This window comes from Cygnus olor, chromosome 7 (assembly GCF_009769625.2).
Source record: "Cygnus olor isolate bCygOlo1 chromosome 7, bCygOlo1.pri.v2, whole genome shotgun sequence".
NCBI classification, from domain to species: Eukaryota; Metazoa; Chordata; class Aves; order Anseriformes; family Anatidae; genus Cygnus; species Cygnus olor.
In genome coordinates, this window is record NC_049175.1 from 20,096,020 (window position 1) to 20,118,428 (window position 22,409).

At 42.5% G+C, this 22,409-nt stretch overlaps 1 protein-coding gene and 1 long non-coding RNA gene across 4 annotated transcripts in view; one reads left to right on the plus strand and one right to left on the minus strand.

Annotated features, from left to right (window-relative positions):
• The window catches only part of LOC121073440, a 57,146-nt gene that overhangs the window by 4,662 nt on the left and 30,075 nt on the right, over nt 1-22,409 (minus strand). Inside the window, exons 4-6 of one of the 3 annotated variants that reach the window (XR_005821712.1) lie at nt 17,417-17,551; nt 9,918-10,014; nt 118-378 (exon numbers count right to left, since the gene is read on the minus strand). This is a non-coding gene — a long non-coding RNA (uncharacterized LOC121073440). Of the gene's footprint in view, nt 1-117; nt 379-467; nt 575-1,229; nt 2,539-4,177; nt 4,882-9,917; nt 10,015-17,416; nt 17,552-22,409 lie in introns of those variants that run through there. The other 2 variants (XR_005821714.1, XR_005821713.1) reach the window with 2 other exon arrangements.
• On the plus strand, nt 5,008-22,205 carry FAS (Fas cell surface death receptor). Its single transcript, XM_040564303.1, has 9 exons — nt 5,008-8,748; nt 15,134-15,302; nt 15,882-16,013; nt 18,354-18,465; nt 18,945-19,009; nt 19,364-19,441; nt 19,585-19,646; nt 20,121-20,142; nt 20,941-22,205. Exons 1-9 carry the CDS (start codon nt 8,719-8,721, stop codon nt 21,354-21,356), a joined length of 1,086 nt encoding a protein of 361 aa, XP_040420237.1. The 5' UTR covers nt 5,008-8,718; the 3' UTR covers nt 21,357-22,205.

Sequence of the window (22,409 nt, forward strand, 5' to 3'; positions counted from 1 at the left end):
GCGAGTGTATTTACTATTAGCCACAATCTACATTTTAGATCTAGAAGAAAACAGAGTCCACCCCTGCAGAAAGCTGTCTATAACATGAAGCCTTGAGAAGAATCTTTAGTATCTGACCTGTGCAGAAGTATTCCCTCTCCCATCTATAGCATTTTTGCTGAGTGTCACTTTGGTTGATGAAAACAAGGTGCAGACAAACACACCCGGCAAAGTGGTGCCTAACTCACCGCAGGTCGCGGGAAGGACAGGACTGCACCGGTGCTCTCCTCTGCCCACAGTGCAGCGTCAGCCTGCCTCTGTCACGCCTCCCTGCAGATGTCCTGGCTGCTGCTTGGGCCTGCAAGAGCCTCCTGTAATCTACTGCAGTGCTCCAGAAGACTGACGGGCAAAGATGGTTGGTCACTTAACCAGGAGGAACTGGTTATAAAAAACCGTTGTTCATGCGCTAGCACATACAGTTTACAAACCTCTCTCCAAGAGGGACTCTCCTCACAAACAGACTGAGATAGGCAAGTTTTCGCCTCTGTTTTGCAGATGCATCTTATTTACGTAAGGTAGGTTCTTCTTCCTCTTTCTTGCAGACAGTCATGACAACCATGGGAAAGTAAAATATAACATGCTATTTTTGTTTATTAATGTCATTTGTTTTTTGAAAACATGCCAGCATCTACCAGCCAAACGTTCTTTTTTCCCCTCTCCCACTAAATGTGTTGTTACATGTCCACCTTTAACTATTTACACAAATTCTCTATCAGACCAAAGAATATTTTGCTGGTTTCCTTTTATGATTATAAGAGAGACTTGGACACACATTTCTGAAACAAATATAACTGCCCTTCAGGAAAAGAAAAAAAAAAAGAAAAGAAAAGAAAAAAGAATTCTACAAAGTTTTCATTCACTCCAACCCATGTCAAGGCCAGTTGCTGTTCACTGGAATCAACTGCAAGACAGCCACTGGCCTCATGGGGGATAAACACTGAGAGGACTTGGGTATATTCTGCCCAGGTCCCAGCTGGAATCTTCTCTGACCTCAACTGCTTTCTGATCCATTTCTCAACCAGCGTAAGATGACGGACACTGTTCTGTACTGCCTGTACACATATATTGTGCATACACTGGTACAGATACAGCTCTGGCTGCACACAGGTCTGCATGCCATAGATGGAAGGCTGATACCTGCCAGATTACACTGAGGCTTTCAGGACTTCACAAATATCCCAAGTACTTACAAGCAGAAAATGCTAAAGCCTGCTGGCTCATGTTCCGTTCTTCCTGTGAGTCAGCAACAGCGCTAAATAAAAGACAAGCTTTTTTAAGCCGCTGTCTCAGAATCATGGTCTCTACCACACTGTCACTCCTTTAGGTCCTTCCCATATTTCTTTCTTTCAGCTCCTCACTAGTAATTTCTTGAATAGATTTAGCAACTCCTTTCATTGCTGCAAAACACTGTTGCCCAGGCATCTTGGAAATGCCTGGACAGTGTTCACAGGAGGATACCAGAACTACACACGTGTCTCTCAGCATCCTAATTGGAGCCTGTCACTTACGGCATTGCGCTTAGCCTTCTCTAGGAATTCACTTACAAGGTCAAATGCTCATACCTCTTCAACATAATATAAATCTTTCCTCTGCACTCTAGTTAGTCTGAATTACACAGCATGAACACATTGCTTAATAAAAAGAGAAAATTATGTAATTAGCAGGTCTACAGCACAAACACATTCTCCTTTCTGAATTGTGTATAAACAGCGTTGGTATAGTAGTGGCAGCATTAAAAACTCAGCACCACTTACACTGCAAACAGCCTGGCCTTCTCAGAACAACGGGCTGCGGGAGAGGGGGATGAGGGAAAATCACATTTGGAAAAAGCACTTAATACCTGTTTTCTTTTTCTCTACTTACAATACAAGCTACCATTTCCATGAGGGCCCAACCTTTCCTATTAGCCTGATTTTAATAATTCATAGTTATTCTTCTGCAGACCTTTTTGCCAGATCCTGTTTTCCAGGTGGGCCCTCCGAAAAGAAAACAACACGTGGGGTTTTGGACCAGGTCACTCAGGAACAACGGGATGGTAGCTGGGAGAGCAAAGAACAAGCTCCACATGGCAAAAGGCCCTCACGGCCCCGAGCGGGGACTCCCTGGGCGTGAGGTACCAGGCAGAGCAGGCTGCCCCTTAGCGGGGCTGACGGAGAAGGGGCTGGCAGCCAGCCCTGCCCTGCCCTGCCGAGGGAGGGAAGTCCCTAGTTACTGGCATAATGTGTCTTTCCATTTGCTTTGTGCACGTGCAGTGAGATCTTAGCTTCACTCGAGACAACGGCAGAATTACCGCTGATCTCATGTATGGCTCATCAAAGCGACTCAATGAGAGCTGAGCACCCGGTCCTAAGCCTCTGCCTCAAAAAGGTAAGGCAACTTCCTCACACTGTTACAGCAGAGGGATACGAGTCCCTCTTCATTTCTCACACAGCACTGAGGAACCGTCTTCCTCTCAGCAGACCACGACCAGAGGGGGTTCAGAGCACCCTAAACCTGGGGGAGACGCTTGAGGGGCCTGTGGCCTGCACTGACACAGCTCTCCTGCCCACCCCCAGGGCACAGAAACACCCGCCCTGCTGCTCATTGCCCTCCTGGCAGGCCCGTCCATCCACTCCTGCACAAGACACGGGCTGACAGCAGGAGGGAGGCAGCTACCACGGTGTGTGGAAAGAACGCCACTTCTGAAATGTTTGGCTTCAAAGAAGTATGTGAGAGAAATGATTCAGCTGAAAAAGTAAGTATCTCTAACATCTTATCTGGGAACTTAACGGGCTGATTCATTAGAAGCAAACGTTAGTGTACCCCTTCTTGTTATGACCAACCCCGGAGACACACAGATTTCTAAGCCCAGCATTTAATTGCTGATGAGAACCACCGACAGGCAACAACCAACTGCTTTCTCACAGAAGTATAAATCTGTCTGTACCACGTACTCGTTTCATTTGCTTCATGCTCATAAGAGCTTGACTCTGCAGCGGGCTGTGCAGCTGAGCAGAGGAGATATGACTCACTCCTGTAGCTGCACGATCTACCCAGGCCTCTGGTCTGTTGGCACAGATGTGTGCTAGAAGTGGGTGAAGGCAGGGAACAGTGACAACCCCACCACCTCCAAACCTTGCTCTTACCACAACAACACCTCTCTACTGAAATTTTGCTCTTGATCATCTACCTGAAGCACAACCCCTGCTAATAGAGCACACAGAAGTGCCAGGAGACACACACTCAGAGTGAGATCACTGCATCCTGTTCTTGCTCTGAAGATTGTTTGATGTTGCAGAGGATGCCAAATTGCATCTGAGACGTTAGTGGGAGGGAAAAAGCCGTCCCTCCCCCCCAGAAAAAAAGATTTTCAAAGGTTAAGCGATATCAAAAACACAAGAGAGTTGGGAGTCTCAGCCACAAGGCATTGCTTTATCTCAGTGTGCTAATCTCACATCCAGAAACAGGAGCATGCCAGAACAAAGCAGACTGGTAGTCCTAAATCCCAAAAGGCATAGTATCAGCTACAGTTTCAACAGATCAACTACAGTATGCTAAGATCTTTCAAAATGTTTCCTTTAGTTTCTCCTCCCCACCATCACCTTTACTAAAATCTGTTTTAGTTAACTCTAAAAATATTATGAAAATGTTCTTCTCTGAAGGGTGACTGTTTGGATGTCACTTACTCAACATCTGAAATAAAGCCATCTGGTACGCTTGTTACTTCCATCTTCAGAGCAGTGGTTAAAAAGCAAAACTAAAGACTTCCTTCAACTCCTGTTTACCTTTAAACTTCAGACATTTCTCTGCAGATTTTCCTCTCATCCTCACTACTGGGATTCAGCCTTGGATTTAACTCACAGTTGCAGGAACCTAACGCAACTCACAGACTAAAACAGCCGCGTTATGCCCTAGGAGTGCCTGAAGGGAAAAAGTTTAAACAGTTCCTCACTCTCCTCTGGAGAACATCTAGCCTCTCTCACACATTATCGCAAGAGCTTTTGAAATTCATCTGTTACACATTTGATTGTCAGCATTTGCTTTACACTGAGTTTATTATCTTGCTATATTAATTATACTAGTATTATCTTACTATAGTAATACCATCCTCAAAAAACAATGAAGAGTAGCTAACCTGAAATAAAAGAAAAAAGCCTACCAGCAAGCCACTGAAGCTAAGCTGTGTGCTGCAAGTTCTGGACAAAGACAGAGCTCTGCAAGACATTTCAGAGATGCATTTACAATATATCAAGTCACAAAGTTAAATTTTAAGTAAGCCAGTGTTATGTGCAAAATATTTGCTAGATTGTGCAGCTTTCAGGATCTCAGCACACACTAGTAGAGCACACACACAGAGGACTGGGACAGGACAGTCCCATGGCTAAAATAAAGTCAATAATCAACCCTAAGATAGAAATACATCTACATTTATGGTAAGGTTATGGTGATTGGCTGTGAGAGCCACCAGGCAGCCAGCCAATTTGCTTTTCCAGTCTAAGGAAATGCTCGGTTTGTTTGAAAAATGATATTTTTTTCCAGCTGTGAAGAATGCATTGACGTCACCAAACTGGGCCTGTTAAACAAAAGCGTGGGTCTAGGGTTGTGTCAAGAAGCTGAATTGCAAGAGAAAGGATGCACATTTATTTTGGCTTTCCTCTGGAGTGTCAGGAAGGGACTATTCCCAGTTTTCCATATTTACCCCCCTCCAGAGGACAACTGCTAGACGGACAAATGACTTTTAAAAAGTTTCCGTTTCTCGTTGGTTTTGTTCCATTAACCCCACATGCACAGAGACTTCAGAGAAAGAGAGGCTCCAGAGATGCTCCAACTGAGGGATCTTTTGTTAAACAGAGCTGCAGCCCTGGATCTCACCTGGGTTCAATCATCCACATCCTCCATTCCAACAGTCCTACTACTGACTCTCCTATCACCTCCAGGAGTTTCAATTCTCTTTTTTTTTCCTCTCCTTTTTTTTTTCTTTTTTAATATACATTATCATTTATGGCTCTGCAGGCCCGATTATCCAATTACAATTTGCACACCATGTGCCAGAACTCCCTGATTCGTTTTGAGTAACACCACCCAGCAGCAGCCTTGCAGGACGGCACGGGAAGAAGCAGTGTTTGTAAACACCACTTTCGCACTTCTACGCTGCTGCATCAGCTTCCTCTCTGTGTTGGGCCAATACAGGGCTTCGCTACCACATCATCCGACCAAGATGCTTTCACTACATCACTAACCCCAGCGATTATAAGTAGCACCTCAGAACGGGCCAAGAGTGACACTGAATCTTTAGAAGCAGGCTGTATCACACTGCAACAACACAGCCAATAGCTACAGTCATTACAGAGTATCTCTGGTCCACAAAACCACAGAACTAAGCGTGCAGCCAGTGGCTGGAGCAAGGTCACCATTTTAATGTTTCAGAGGAGATGATCAGAGAGGCATCTGTCCTATGAGGAAAGATTAAGTGAGCTCGGCCTGTTTAGCCTAGGGAAGGGGAGGTTGAGAGGGGATCTTATCAACCTCTATAAATACCTGAGGGGACAATGTAAAGTGGATGGGGCCAAACTCTTCTCAGTGGTGGCCAGTGATAGGACAAGGGGTAATGGGTATAAATTGAACCACAGGAGGTTTCATCATCATACGAGGAAAAACTTCTTTACAGTTCAGGTGACTGGAACAGGCTGCCCAGAGAGGCTGGGGAGTCTCCTTTGGAGATATTCAAAACCCACTTAGATGCCATCCTGTGTAACATGCTCTAGGTGACCCTACTTGAGCAGAGGTGTTGGGCTAGAGGAACTCTGGAGGTCCCTTCCAACCTCAACCATTCTGTTAAGTCTGGACAACTAAGGGCAAAGCATTCCACCATAAAATCGGACTCAATAAGAGCTGATGATTTAAGGACTGATTCCACTCAGATCTTTTAGCAGAAGGATCATCCAATGTTTATGACAAGAATCGTGGAACCAAAAGGGTTTTGAACCAACAAAAAAAAGGAGATGCTGACTGAGTAACCCACTCACAATGCTCTATCTTGCCTCTGTCTTGCACTTAAACCAAAAGTCAAATCAGGTTGTTCTGAACATATACGAGGGAGGGAAGAGGCAGAACAGGAAAGCAAAACAAGACAGAGTTAGAATGTGAAACAGAATTGCTCTACTTTGGGTCTGATTATTAATTATTTTTTTTTATTAAATCCCCACCCTACCCCGCCTTTAAAATTCAGGTTACTTAGAAAACATGAATCACATAACAAAATGTTTCATTTTAATATCTCCGAAATGTATGTTCTGTATTCTCTCCTATTTTCCTCCCTTTTCAGCCAAACCAAGTTGACCAAATACAACAGTTTTCTCCCTTAATTACATTTCAAGGCAAACTTACTGTCTACTGAAAGACAGGGGAATAAGTCAATATACACAAGACAAGAAAATGCAAAGTTAGCATGAGGACAATTGTATTGAGGAGTTCATAACCCTTCTCAATTTCAACAACTCCTACATTTAGTGTGTTAATGTACCCCAGTCTTCTGTGCAACAGTAATCTTCTAACATGTACTGTAGGTCAAAGGAGAATTTATGTTTCATGGAACCACTTCAGTTAAATTACATTACATTAATCTAAATTGCCCAATCTTAGCACAAAAGAATTGCTAAATAATCACCAACATGCAAAAACAAACCTAAACCAATTATTAAAAAAAATCAGTAATTTTAATTTTAAAAAATCTGTAATAATTTAACAACAACAACAAAGTGGTAGAAATCAAGTTAGCTCTTATGTCTTTTTTCCTCTATTATTTTCCCTCTAGAACGTAAAAGTGGATTCAACATTTTGAAGTCATAGAATATCCCGAGCTGGAAGGGACCCATAAGGATCATCGAGTCCAACTCCTGGAAGTCAGACCAATACAATGCACAGGCCCCTGGTTCCTTGATCATGTTTTATTTTACCTTGACAAATTTTTATGACCTGGAGAGACTACTTAAGTCAGCCTTCTCAAAATACAGCAGTTTACAATGTCATAATATCCTAATGGAGTTAGTTGTTCTAGGTGCAAGTAAGCTTCTGGGCAAGGAAAAAACAGTTCAATGCCAATTAAGGCTTAAATATAATGTCTAGTGACTCTCAAAGTCAGAACATTGCAGTTACATGTCCAGACGTATTCCTTAGGCATTTCTGCAGCTATTTTTAACAGAATTTGCTATGATCAGTGCACATATGTGGACACAGAACAACAGCAAAACCTCACACATAAATCAAAACAGCACAGTGAGTAGGTCAACAACTTCACCTTAGTTCCAAAACCTGTCATTTTCAAAGGCAGAGCTGCAAAGAAACTAAAAAGTCAGCTTGATACATGTTAACTAGTCCTGGAATTTGATCTTTCCGTGCGGTAATCCCTCTTTGCATATTAGGAAAGGTTCAAGGACATCTACTGGTAAGAAAAATAATGCAACATCTCCCATTCTCGCTAAGAGCTTAACTGACACATGAATCAAACTTTAGATGATGAGAGAATAAAGAAAACAGTCAAAGCTGTCACTTCTACCAGCCAAAAATGCTGCCACAACCCAAAGATGAGTGCAAAAGATGAAAGCACAACTCTGCGGTGCCCAACAATATCGCCTCGGAATAATTAAACAAACAAACAAAAAATTGCTCTCATGGTTTGTATCTATGACTTCATCAAAAACCCAAACTGCTACAGTTACCAGCCACGAGGTGACTCCAATCACATGCAGGCACTGTTGTTTTCACGAGAATCTGGTGGCTTTTCAAACTTATCTCACAGCTACCTACCAAGACAAAAGTACTCCACCACAAAACAGATACACCCATGCACTCAATTACACCTCCTGGGGGGGTGTAATTGTGTTGGGTGTTCTCTCCATCACGTTCCATACTGCCACATGGGAAGGAAAAGAGTTGGTTGCTACAGGATACCCCAAAGGCACCATCTCCAACACTGTGTCACCACGGTGTCACCTCCTAGTTTTATGCGGAAGTGGTCAAAAAGCCTGAAATATTTAAAACAGTCACTATTTTTTGATGATATATGAACTCAGCTTATCTGCAAGTATGGAGTTTATCTGCAGGTAGGAGCCATGCCAGCAGAAAATCCAAAGAGGTGATTCACAAACTACTGAGAAAGGGTGCTTAAAACGAAAGCGCCAGCTCAGTTACAACCATGGTCTTCCCGGGGCAATGGCATCACATGAAATATCAAGAAATGTGTCAATAACTGATAGTGTCGTGTTACTCCTAACACTACTGAGGAGGCCACCAACCTACTGGCACTTCAAACCACTAGAAGTTTGCAGAAAACAAAGTGGCTGAAACTAGCTACGAAGCCGCAGCGACCCTTTTGATGAGCTCGGCCTGCTCCAAATGCCTGCGGATTGAGGATTCCCTGCCCCAGACCCAGCCTCTCCCGCACAGAGAGAGTGCCCTCGGTGGGGGGCTGACAGAAGGCGGGTTGAGAGAAGGGGGCTGCCTCGGGGCCCCTCACAGCGCCGAGCCCCGTGCCTGGCTGCCTCCCCCGGCGAGGTAAGGACACCGCCCGCCTCCGCCAGGCCCCGCCGCTCCCCGGCGCTGGGCCGGGGCGGGCCCGCTTCGTGTTTACCAACATGGGAGGAGCCCGGCAGAAGCCGCGCCGCTTTCGCTTCGCCAGAGGCTGCGGGACAGCGCTAGGGCATGGCCCGGGGACTCCTCGCCCTGCTCTTCGTAAGTGCCCGCCGGGCAGCGGGGCGGGCGGCTGCGGCCGGGACGGGGCGCGGGGCGCTGCGGGACGGCCGGCGGCAAGGGAACTTCTTTTCTCGGAAATTGAGGCGATTTGCTTGGGTCTGGTGTTGCGTGCGGTTGTTTTGTTTGTTTGCTTTTAACTTTACAATCCCTCGAGTTCAGGCTCTCCGCTGCCACAGCCGCAGGAGGAGGGCAGCGGGCGCTGTGCAGCAGCCGGGGCCGGGCGCCCTCCACCCGGGGCCGGCTGCTGCGGGCTCTCAGCCCCGAGGCGAGGCGGGCCGGGCCGGGCCGGGCCGGCAGCCCCAGGCGAACAGCTGAGCTTTGGCCCCCTGCCAGCGACGAGCCAGGGAAGGCTGGAGAGGCAGGCGAGGTTGAGCACGGTGAAGTGCGGGCGTTTACCGGCAAGCGGGGCAGGGCCTTCCTCTCGCCTTGGTCGTTCCTCCCGCGCGGGACGAGGCTCGGCAGCTTCAGGGCTCGGGTCACCCGGCTAAGTTCGTTATTTATCGCTCCCCTTGTGGAGAGCCAGCGAGGGAGGTAAGGAGGTGCTGCAGCACAGGGCCCTTCCAGCACAGGTGGGTTAGACCTCAAGGTCTAGGAGGAGCAAGGGTCTAGGACCTCTAGAGCTCCAGGAGCAGGGCTCCTTGGCCAGGGACCCTGGCATGGGCAGCAGCGGGGAAGCAGGGACCATATCCGTGGCAGCGATCCCTGTGCCGTAGCAGAGCCGAGCCCTGCATGCGCCTGGTGTACAGGTTGTGCCCCCAGCCCCACTCCTCGCTTCCTCCGAGAAGAACTTGCTAGAATTCCTACTCCAAAAGGTGTCACGGTGTGGTTACACCGCTAATGAACAGAGGATGCTTGGGGGGCGGCAGGTTAGGTTCTGGTGGGCAGGCGGAAATTATTCAGTTTCTCATCTGATTTGTCATACGACAACAGGTCATAAACAAGAAGTGATTTATCAGGTTCTACCCATGCCCCTGCACAAAGCGCCAGGGTGTAGTTAAATACAAGGAAGAATTTCCAGCTACTGACAGAATTGTATATTATCTGTCCCTGTACAGGAGCAGCAAACAACTGGCACAAGTGTCAGTCTAGTTCAGTATCTTAAAACTACTCAGAACATAAATTAAGAGAAAAAAAACACCTTCTCTTACCTACACCCAGAAAAGAAAGATCATTCCTATTCTTACTTTCCAATTTTTTCCAAGTTTTGCTATCCTTTGGAAAGACTGCAGCTCTCCCACATGCATCCTATTAAAAAAAAAAATATATATATATATATACACATATAATTAGTATGTCGTTCCACTACTTACAAAATCAGTAAACCTGGGCAACATTTGACTTGCTCACTTGATTAATCCAGAACATGAAAGTAGATTGTTGAATTAAACCTCAATTTTGCAAGCAACTCCATATTGCGCTAAAGTAGAAGCAGTTACAGAGCAATGTAGCACTGGCCTATATAGCTAGAAAACATCTAACTTTACCCCGTAAAACGGGCCACAAAACCACATACCATTCAGAGACATGCTGTAGAGGAACAGACTGCCTCAAGACAGTGAAATGTGATGTAAATACTTCGTAATGATCTGATAGAATTATTTACAAAGCAGGCAGTCTTCTGGAAATTTAGAAGACATGCCTTTGAAAACAGGACTCCTACTTTACTGTGCCAACCCTTATTTCTTATTTCCCACAGGACCAATGCACATTTTAAATGTATATACATAAGCAGCCATAAAGTCATGGGATGACCCAGGACTCGAGTGAAAAGTATAAACACTCCAATTCTGAAAATGCTTGTCTGCTCATGTTTCCACAGTTAACTGTCTTTATATTTGAGGCAACTCACTAAGCAAAGAGAAAGTAGCTACAAGCAAATTGTATCACGTTACAAAAGGAAAAGGGAGAAAAGTTCGTAATTTCTGTTCTGTCCATCTCTTACTAATTGTCAATATTGTCAAATATTGCCAATATTGTCAAATAGAGGTGGGAACTGTTAATACTGTTCCAAGTCTCTAATTCAATAGTATTTATTAAGTGTTTATTAGCACAGTGCTCCTAAAAAAATACAAAATCCAAACAACCTATCATAGTATCCTTGTCCCCCAGTATACTGCTGTGATTTGCATGTGAGACAGCTGAGATGTGAAATAGTAATGGATTGAATTTGGACAACTACTTTAAGACATGACAGTAACTGAGGGTTATTAGTCTTACAGGCACTGAACGCATGAACCTCACTTAAAATTTCAGGAGGCTACGATGCTTCTATCTGTGGGGAAGTACCAGCTCCCATCACTAGGCTTCAGAAAACAGAACTGCACTCTTAGTCCTTCTCATAAAAGATTTTAGAATGTAAAGACATACTGTTTTCAATGGCTGTTTTGGTGCTAACTACCACCTTCTGCCTTCATGGGGGGAAAAAATAGATGGGGAAAAATTGATCCTAAAGATAGTGGAAGCGGAAATTAATGTCATACTAAAAGAACTAAGCAGAGAATCCTCTTAACGAGCAGTGTAGAATTCATTTCTCTGACAAAGCCATCCTGAAATGGGTTAGCACAAGGGAGACTAATTACATGGAAAACTGTATTAAAATTGCGCTAACTCTAGCAACCATTTGTCAAAGAAATACCAGAAGCAAATCAAAAATTAGAAAAGTTTTTCTTAGCTCCCATTATTCAAAAAAGCAAGAAAAATCCTCCCACCCCCACCTGTGTTTTTTTTTTTTAAACCACTTAGAAAGCCCCGATGAACTCGTGCACGTTACCCCCATATAATAAATGTTGAAGGAAAAAAAAGGCCACCAAGTGCTGAAGATATTGCCCTTCTCATCTGTAGGTGTTTATGGTTTAGAAATGGGAGAAGCAGCTGACAAAAGTCAAATGTATTATAGAGATAACAGGAGAAAGAGACAATTTTTTACTTAGAGGGTGAAATGTTGTAAAGCTTGCAAAAGGCCTGTATGCGAATAACATATTCACACGCTTCCAAAGTGATATTTCAGCCCCATGAGGTGGGTCTGCTGAAAGTTTTGCATCCAAGGACTTTGATCCATTATGAAGAACACTCGGATGCAGAAAGAATCTGAGGACAGGGAGTCCCAAAATCATGACTTTCAGGAAAATAAAGCTCTTGTCGCTGCCCTGGGAACACAGATGAAGACAGGTTTTCTACATCTCCTTAGCAGATGCCTGTTGCTGAAAGCATTTTGAAGGACACTGTAAGAGTGAAGGAAAGGAGAGGAGGGAAAAGATAGAAAGGTCTCAAATGCTTAGGCACTTGAAAAGCAATGAAAAAGGAGTGAAACCAAAAAATTTGTGCCCATGTGATAATTCTTATGGATTCTGCTAAGGTTAGATATCCCTGATTGCTTCTACTCCTATGGACTGCTCAGTTCACTCCATCTTCAGATGTGACAACTGGTTTTAGTTTACTATGAGAAAGGTAGAACAGACCCTCTGTGAGTCATTTTGGACTGAAAACGCACAGCCTCCCTTTGAATATACACATCATAAAAAAGTACCTATCACCCCTGCCTCTGAAAACCCCTGCAGTGCGTTCTGCTAGTAGCACTTGCTGCGCAGCGACAACGAGGAGAGGAGTTAAAGTATGCTCCGGAAGCTAAATGACTACTGACTTTTTTCCTGTAAGAAAGGGCAGACCAACACTTTTATGTAGCAAATGGAATGATTTTAAGAGGGTGCAAATACAGGAGGAGAAAAAAAAAATTAAAATTAGGGTGTTACTTTGAAAGCTAACATCTCCAAAGGTTTTCTCATTATTCCTTGTGCAAGAAGGCACTGCAGGGAGACTCTACAAGCAGAAGCTACGTAGGCTTTCGGGGCTGCTTAAAAGTCAATTTCTGAGAAGTGTTCCCCACTTCTTTTAAACATACCAGGAAGTTCACCTCTACAAGTGACAGTGGAGGGCTTCCATCCAAAAAAAAAAAACACAAACAAACAAAAAAAACAACCACCACAACCACACCGCTTCCCTCCCAAATCTATCAGCCTAGCTTATTTGTGTAAGCTTGAGTTTTGCTTGAGGAAAGATTGTCCATGCGCGCACTGCGTTTGCAGTGGTTGAGTAGACCCTAGAAGCAATTGTACTAAGTTTTATTCGTAGTAGTCATTTAGAAAGTTTTTTTTTCTTTCATTTTATCCTCTTTCCTACACGATTCTCTGTACATTTTCTTTCCACTAGCGTAGCCCCACGTCTTCTCTTTACTCCCCAAAAGCCACGAGTGCTGCTTCACAGCTCTGACACGGGAGACACGTGTGCCAGAGCAGGGTGGGCAGCTCCCCAGCGGGCACAGAGTGTGGCCAGGTGCCGGGCGAGGGCGGATGAGGAGGAGGGAGCCAGCCTAGTGCCGCGGCAGGGTAAAGGCTGGCAAGAAGCGGGCAGGCACCTCCGAGCGCTGGCTGTGTGCTTGGGAGCAGGTCGGTGCTGTGCCACTTGTCCCCACTGAGTCACAGTTAGTCCATCAGAGGGGAGAGACCGAGCAGTCACTTCCCCACCGACTTCCTTCTGCTGTGAGCGCCGCTCGCATCTGCCCTCCACGTGCCCCAGCCACGCACCTGCACATGGGTCTGAAAGTCTGGCACCATCGGGCTTCCTGGGGCTGCGACGGCTGCCTCGGGGTTGCCAGAGCCACTGGCCCTGGCCTCTCCACCCCGTTTCCAGACCCTCACTCCAGCTGGGGTGTCACGATGCTCCTGGTTCGGCTCGAGAGACAGTGCAACCATCCCCTCCCCTCCCTTGGCCCATCCCTACATGTGGCGGAGGAGCAGAGGCGAGGGGCTTCACCCCCAGGTGAGGGGCTTCACCCTCGTCCAGGGAAAGCCGAGCTAGGCAGGATGGTGGCCGCCCCACAGGGCTGACCTCCCGGCCTGGCTCCCAGAGGTGGCGTGCAGTTGGAAATCCAACCCTCTCTTTTTCAGTAAGTTCAGATAATTACAAGAGTTTTCTACATCTAGCTAAAGTTACGGTGGGCATCCAAGCAGTTTCACACAACTTCATGAAGACTGAATGAGCCAACCATTAAATATCACCCTCTGTCAGGGAAAATAAGTAAATAAAAGTCTAACAGTAAAAATAACCAGTTTTCAAACTAGGAGAAAGTTGCTTAAATATACATATAGCATATCCTTTGCAGCCAGCATTAATAGACACAGTCAAGTTTGTATTAAGCTGCAACTCCAAAGTGCTAAAGGCTAACCATTCAGAATTAACCTCTTTCATATAATCAATTATTTGAGTCAAGGTATTTTGCATACTGATTTAAAATGCAAGCAAATATGCAATTAGCAGGACTTCTGTAGCCCATCCACTGTGCCATGGGTACGAGGACTACACATTTTATTGTGTCTCATTACCCTCTAATCTCTTTCTGAAAAAAGGGACTCTCTGTCCCTCTCCTTTACAACTGGCCTGTTCTTCCATTTTGCCAAGGACAATAGCACTGGTCCATTTGTTTCCAGGCATCATTTTTCCCCTTCCCCTCATAATTTATATTTTTACGTCTTTTGTGAATTAGGAAACAGTATTCTGTAATTAAAGGAGGAGCAAGAACAGCGAATGTAGAGCTTAAGTTTGCAGTTAAGACTGTGAACTCTTCAAGGCAAGGACTGTCTTAATTTTTTTTTCTGTTGCCACTCCACACAGATAGTATCAGAAAAGTAAAATAAAAAGGTCAAAATGTTCAAATCAGTCCATAATATCAGCAGAAACTGGGCTAACTAAAGGCAAGCTCTCATTTAACTCTCCTGCATAATAGTATTTCAGGGATGGAACCTAGTTCTCCAGCCACCGAGCTGTCAGTTCATTACATAGCTCCACTATATAGACAGGAGATATGTCATACTTAGTGCATGCAAGTCATCTACAGACTTTCCCACAAACTATTGTGAAGAGTAAGGTAAATCATGGTAGATCCATCCTTCTCTCTTTCCCTCTTTACACCCAAAAGAGAAAAAGGAGTGGTTTGGCCTCTCTCTGGTCCACAGTACTTTATTATGAAGAGAGAGGACAGTGATGGCAAGTAAAGTTACTATTGACTAGTAAGATAGGAGAAAAAAAGCATTATACAATTTAACTTGAGAATGCATTCAAAGAAATGGAACAGGAGTGTAAATTAGTTTGGAAGACGAATAATATTCTTTTAGGACTATATAGGCATCATCTGCTAAGGAGAAAAATAATTGAATTGGAAAAAAAAGTGAGAACGAGAACTTCAGTAAGGGGGTGAATATGAATATTTTTAGTAATGGAATGACAATGCTGATGTAGCTCTGTGCTAGTAGTAACATGCACCTACAGTCCTTGACAATTGCTTGTATAATTTGATGTTCTTCTCTCCTAGGTGGCTGTCTTAATTACTGAAGCAGAGTGTAAAGATGATACTGAACATCCCATACATGTAGCATACAATAGATCTATTACAAGAAAGAGGATCATTGCTAAGAGGGAAATTAAATGTACTGAGGATGAGTACAATTTAAATGGTCAGTGTTGCAAGAAATGTGAACCTGGTGAGTATAATGGCTTTTCAAGACAGTCTTTAAAAGTGGAAACCACAACATGCACAACTGCTTTTTGCCGAGATAACTACATGGCATGCTGTGGCTTTCTGGTTGCAGTGCTTCTGTCCAACCATATCTTTCTCTATTACAGGACATCATACACTTCAAAAGTATTTCTTGAGCTCAGTGCACCAGTAACTTCTCACCACAGATAGCAGTTCACACATTACATGCTCATGACAGGAAAAAAAAACCTATTACTTATAAAAACTTTTTGAAAGCTGTATATAAGTACAAACACAGGGTTTTGCCAATGAGATACTCCATGCATTCATGGGTTTTAGAGTTTTACATGTTCAGTTTTGTTTGGTGTGTTCTCCTTCAGTAATAAGTTGGAGGAAGAGGGAAGGATAATCAGAATTTGATGTATACTACCGTCCTGAAGAACACATATGTATGCATAAAGAATATGGATTCTGTTCGTATTTGTAAGTCAAAAGGTATTAGGGATTAAAACCAAAATCTGATTAGAGCTGATGGCTTTTGTCCAAAGGTATAAATCTTATTCTTGTTTCTCTGTCTCTACAGGTTATGTTAAAAATACTGACTGCCCAACAAACACTGGAGAACACTGTGTATCATGTAACTCTGGAGAGTACATGGATCATGCCAACGATGAGAGAGAGTGTAAGAGATGTGCTTCGTGCGACAGCGAATTTGGTATGTCTATAGAAATAGCAGTGAGTCTTATTTAAGACAAGATTGAACTGAAAAGTCTCCATAACCCCCAAGCAATGGGTAGCATGCAGATTAAATTGTTTTAGTAGTAGGACATGGAGGACTTTATGACAAAGTCATAAGTTTATCCTCTAGTTTCTTTTTGTTAAGTACAAAAAAGGATGAAGAACAAGCTATGTTGGTCTATTATTTCTCCTTATATCTGCCTTTGCTCATCTAGGAAGCGTTTGGAAAGTAACATCCCACCTGTTTCCACACTTGCCTCTATAGTGCCTTTCTTTACTTTGCACAGAGGCAGACAACCCACCTATTCCAAGATGCTCTGATGTTGCTAGTTGGACTTACAGTAGTTAATGCTTCTATCAGCCTCAATTTTGGATTATGATATGTTCCTGTCAGATTATCTCACAAGCACTGTAATATTTTAGGAGTTATAATGAAGGACCCTACAGATAACGCATTTATTTGGTATGTAGTAGCCTACTTGTGGCCAGCATGACAAGTAGCATCTCTCAGTAAGTTCACTGATAATCCAGTTGGAAAAAAAGAAAACACAGGATTCCACACCTTATTTTCTTTATCAGCCCTGAGGATGCCAATAGCTTGTAAGTTCTCAGAGGTCTTGTGTTCCCAAAAGCCTCTTTTTGTCTTCACATGCCCTCATTAAGTACATAACTTGATCTAACAAAAGATGTTGGTTCTTCAGAAAAATTTGTCTTCCTAGATAGTTTTCAAACTTATGGTGGAGATGTGAACTAGTACATAAGAATCAGCTTTGTTTCCTCAAAGACATTCAGTTTTGAACACAGGCTTTTCTCCTTGAAAAAGAGACCTTATACAGACTGGTTAGGGTCAATGAAGGAAAGCTTGCTCTCTCTTCTTCATCCTCTATTTAAAAGAAAAGGGGTGTTGTAAGAAGCAGAGAAGGGAGCATTCCCAGCAATTTCTTTTGTAGTCTCTCAAGTAATTGATAATATCTAAAATTTCTGGAGCTGATAGAGTGGTGTTTTTTGATACATTCAGTGTGCTTTGTGGGATATAGCATCAAACCACAAAACTATAAGGCATGTGGCATGCCTTAGTGGGTCAGGCCAGTGGCCCCCCCATCCCAGTATTAGGTGAGCAAGAGATACTATTTAGAGAAGAAAAAAAACCACACCCACAAACCCAATTGCTGTGCTCTGTTCCCTGCAAAGTCTCCTAGCATCCACATTTATGGGAGGGAACATTAGAAAATTCACCTCCACCTAGTCAATTATAATCCATTTATGAGCCCTTTGTGCATTTGCCTGTTGGGGGACACCAGGTTCCAGGAATTCACTATCCAATGCATAAATACCCTGCACAGATTTTTTTTTTTTTAATCCATTAAACTGATCTCCTACCAATTTCACCAGGTGTCCTGTAGTTCTAGTATAGCTGGACTTGCAGAATGATAGTTCTGCGTTCTTCATATCCAAAATCCAGTTTGGTAAGCAGAGAGACAGCTCTTAACTCCAGTATGGTTGTTCTCAGATCACCTGTAGGAATATAAAATTAGCTTTATATTTAGTTAGCTTTACATTAGCTACTATAACAAGCATTTTTAGATGGGTAACGAAGATTACTATAGCGAAACAATTCAGTTTATGTACAATGCCTAGTTAATTAGTAAGAAATGAATTAGAATCAGTTAAAGGTAATGGGATTACTATTTTTTATGTAGTAACTCAAAAAATCCCTTCTGGTCCTATATACCAGATGAAAATAGCTTTCATAGTAGATAACTCCACTTTCAGAAATTCTTTATGCAGAAATAATTTTTCTTAAATGGAGATCTCTTTCTCATATACATTGAGGACAGGAGAAAATTAATACACTTGGTTTGATACTTACGCAGGGAACGTTAGCCAGGAGTGGGATAATTCCTCACTATTGAGGCTTCTCAGGAATAGATAAAAACTTGCTGTCTGTCAGGGGGAGTAAAGAAATTGTCTCAGACGTAAAGATGAGAAATGGGGTACGTGATCTTTTGTGGTCCCTTCTTTATACTTCTTAACGGGAAAAAGAAGCTGACAAGTTTGGCAGTGCCAAACGAGTCCTCTTCTAGCAAGTGCTTTTGTTGTGTGATCAGTTTTTTGAGCTATTGGCCAGCAGAGGTCTCTCTCTGCCATCCTTGTGTTTCCAGTACTCCCACCGCAAGGTTCCTTATAAAAGCTACATTCTACTTACTAAGGGTCACGAGTACCAGCTGTGGTAGAGCTAAAAACACACAGGTCTGACAAGAGCTTGTGAGCAGAGGCCTACTTTTTCAAATTAACAAACTCTAAGAATTCGTTTTAGGTTTTCAGGTTGGAAAGAAATGTACCAAAAAACAGAACACAGAATGCATCTGTGCACAGAACTATTTTTGCAGTTCTGTACCATGTACTACACATTGCGAGCGATGTAACACGTAAGTTTATGCTTTCATTGTTAAATATGAGAGTGATAATATATTATCACACTTTTTTTTCCAGACAGTTTCAAGACTGGGGCTAAGATAATGTTAACCTGAGAGAAAATATACTAGTTTTCCTTTGCACTTAGCTTGTTCAACTGACCTCACTCAGTCAAAATAACTCGCATGCATGCAAGCTTTCCAAAGGCATGCCAAAAGTCTGTTTACATCCAGCAACTCTATATAGCATTTTCAAAATAATATAATGGAGTGTGTAAGCTTTCCTATTGCCTTTGTGTGATCTACTGTTACATCTAGAAAATCATTTCCACGCTTTTTCCCCCACACTGTTTTCATACTTGTTAAGTTCTATACTCCAACATTCTGTTATATGACACCTTTAGCCAACAAAAAGCGTTAGAAGATTTTTATTTGCTCTCTTGACGCTTTATAGAGAGAGAAACAAATCCCACAATAATTCATCTTTTCTGCAGATGTGAAAATGTCCCAGTTGAAGAAGAATGTACTCCAACTTCAGACACTGTGTGCAGAGCAGAAGGTACCATTTTAGAGTCTAGCATCTGCTGCATTTTGAGAGGCTATTGCAATTGTAGTGTTTTACACAATGACCCATAGTGATTCCTGAGTGCTAAGGGGATTGTATCTGCTGGGCCCTGTACTGACCTGTGGAGCACAATTGCCCTTTTCTCTTGATCAGAGTAGAGATGCAGGAGCTATTACTCCTTTCTGGGGGTGACTCATGACAGTCAAGACTAACAAAACACTAGCTTCTGCCATCAGGAGTCAACAGAAGGGCCTCTACAATCTGATGCAATCTTGTTAAAAATTTAGTGTATTGCTGTATTGCATTTCTTGGCTTAGCTTTCACGTAATGTTTCCAATGTTCCAACAGGAATGCCATCATGGGGCATTGCAGCTGTGGTCATACTTGTGATAGTATTATTAGGAACTGGACCACTATTAATATTCTGTAAGTGATTCCCCTTTTCCTTATTCCTAACATAGTCTGAATAAGATATTCAGCTGCTTACTCAGATGTAATTTTATATTCTTGGAGTCCAGAGGAATATGCTGACCTGGATTTTAAGAGTGTTTTGTGTTTTTCTGTTTCAGGCAAGAGAAAACGTAAGGGTCTTACTTGCCAGGAGAACCCAGGTGAAACACTCCCTGAAATAGTAAGTGGTATTGCTTAGATCAGATAAAACTCAGCTTGATGCAAGGGAACTCTGTTCCATTTAAATTACCCTGATACTGGCTGAACACGTGCATGCCTCTCTTCTATGAAATCAGTGAATTAAATTTCACCATAAGGAATCTTGGGAGAAGTAAGAGAACTCTGTATTATTTCTTCAGGGTTTGTTGTTGTGCTCAGTTACATGACCAAGATCAAAACCTAACAAATCATCATACCTCCACTGATCTAGGGTACCTGCTCCCCATGTGTATTTTTAGGAAACAGCAATTGTGAGGTGATTCCCCAAGCTTACCCAAGTCAAAATGTGTCCAGTCTGATTCCCTAGCTCATAGAATAGGGGAATCATGGAGAAAACTGTGTTATGACATCTGTTTATTCATGTTAATCTGTTTATGCATGGTTGGTATTTAACAAAAATGTTATGTACTCATTTCTTGCTTGCCTCTCTTTTCAGATTATACCGCTTGTATATACAGGTAAGAGACAAGTAATTTCTCAAAATTCAGTAGAATAAAAAAAATACAAACATGTAAATCCTACTCTAAAGAAAAGGGTATTTTTGTATAGACTTTGCCACTTCCTAGAGCTGTCACTCAGCACAACATTGAACACTTATTAAAGAAATGCCAACTTATAATGTGCTTGTTAAGGCACACCTTTTGCCTCAGGTCTGTTGTATAGGAAGCAACTACTAATTGACAATAGGTGGATTTCTTTTCTGCATACAGCACAGGCAATAGGAGGCAGCAAGCTGGATTTCTAGAACCATGGATAATTTTGATAATGGAGTAGCCCTACAGCCAGCAGTAGAATCACAAAAACACAATCCTACCATACATTCAAGGGCAAAACCACAGTGGTAACACTCCATAGGAAGAGAATACAAGCTCCAAGGCTACTATCACAAAAAACCTGTCCCATTCCAGGACATTTCCCAATACTATTTTGAGCAAAACAGGTACAGGAGTCATGACCAGGCTTGGATGATCGAGAGGGATAAAGAGGTTACAGAAGGAATTCAGTTCTTTTTAAGGTGCTCGAAAGCAATACAGTTACAACCCTGGATATTTGAATTATCTTCATTTGGTAGGAATGTGTAAAAGCAGACCTGAAATATACTGCAAAATCACACATAAAACATACAGAGTCACGAATACCTGAAACTTAGTCTGTTTTGGATAGAAAAAGTATCAACTCTAAGCATAGGTGATTAAACAAGCAAAGAACAGTAAGATTTCAGTGCCAAGAGCATTCATTTCCTTTTATGCTTCTAGATGTTGACCTGAGCAGCCACATCCCTATTATTGTGGAAGAGATGACACTCCCACAAGTCAAGAAGTTTGTCCGTTATCGCCAAATATCAGATCCTGTCATTGATCAAGTATCGCAGGACAATATTAATGATGCATCTGAACAGAAGATTAAGCTGTTTCAAGCCTGGTATCAAAGTCATGGGATTAAAGGAGCCTATGGAACCCTACTAAGCAGCCTGAGAACGTTAAAAATGTGTGCTGTAGCTGATAAAATTGAGGAAAAGCTGAAGACAGTTGTTTCCAGCAATCAAGAAGGGGGACAATCTTATAATGATGATACTGAGCAAAGCAAAACCTGCAGTCAGGAAGGTGGGAAGTCTTATCATGATAATGCTGAGCTAAGTAAAACCTATTCTGATAGCTTGGAAGAGACATAGCATGGAGTCATTTGACAGTTATTTCTGACTGAAGTAGTATTTTTTAAATACTACCACTAACAAACCTTTTAAATGCCATTGTTGTTGGCAGCTGTGAAAGTTTCAAGGTAGTTATAATACAAACGAGGAATAATTACGATTTTTGTAGAGGTATGTTTCCTTTAAAAGAGTCTTACCTGTTGATTTTGATTGTAAAAAACTAGGAGGAGAAGTTTTCTGGCTTACTTAATAAAAGTAGCAGTCGAAGAGTTCTGCTATAGGACATGCTACAAAAAGAAAATAGTAGTAATTGGCAGAAAGGTTTAGCCCAAATGTGTGGTCCTGCATGCAAATCAATGAATTTCTTACGTTAAAGTTCTGAAATGTTGCATTTTTGAAAGTGAAAACTCCAGCGTTAAGAGTTTACGCAATGTACAAGGACGAATGCTTAGAGAGAAAACAAACAAACAAACACTCAACCTTTTGTACCTCATTAGTTCTGAATATAGTATTAATGTATAATCATATTTTGCCCTGTTGTAAATGTGATTTCTCCCTTGTGTGAAAGCACCTGTGTGTGTATATTTATATTAGTTTTCTATGTCAAAGCCCCCACTATTAAGTAAAAGTATTATTTCCCTTATTATCTGCACTGACTTCAAGCCTATTTTGACATTAAAACCCTTGAAGGAAGCAGAAACAGGAGCTGGAGTAGCACAACAAAAACATGGATTTTTGAAGGCAACCTGCACAAGCGGTAAAGTCTCCAGACCCAATCATGCAACAGCCAACATTATCTTTTCTAATGCAGGAACGGCTACAATGAAAATATCATCTAATAAATTAAAATAAATAAATAAATAAACCCAAGTAGCGCATGACTTCTCTTTTCCTTCTTACAAGGTAACCTATACATGTCATCTTTAGGTTTTATTTTATTCGAGTCAGTAAATCACAGAAAGGGAGATCATTCTCCTGGGGAAGAAGAAGGAAAAAAAAAAACACAAAACAACATACCTGTCTTTCATCACAGACCTCAGGAGGGCTCCTCAATTCAAAGACCAGCAGCACTGA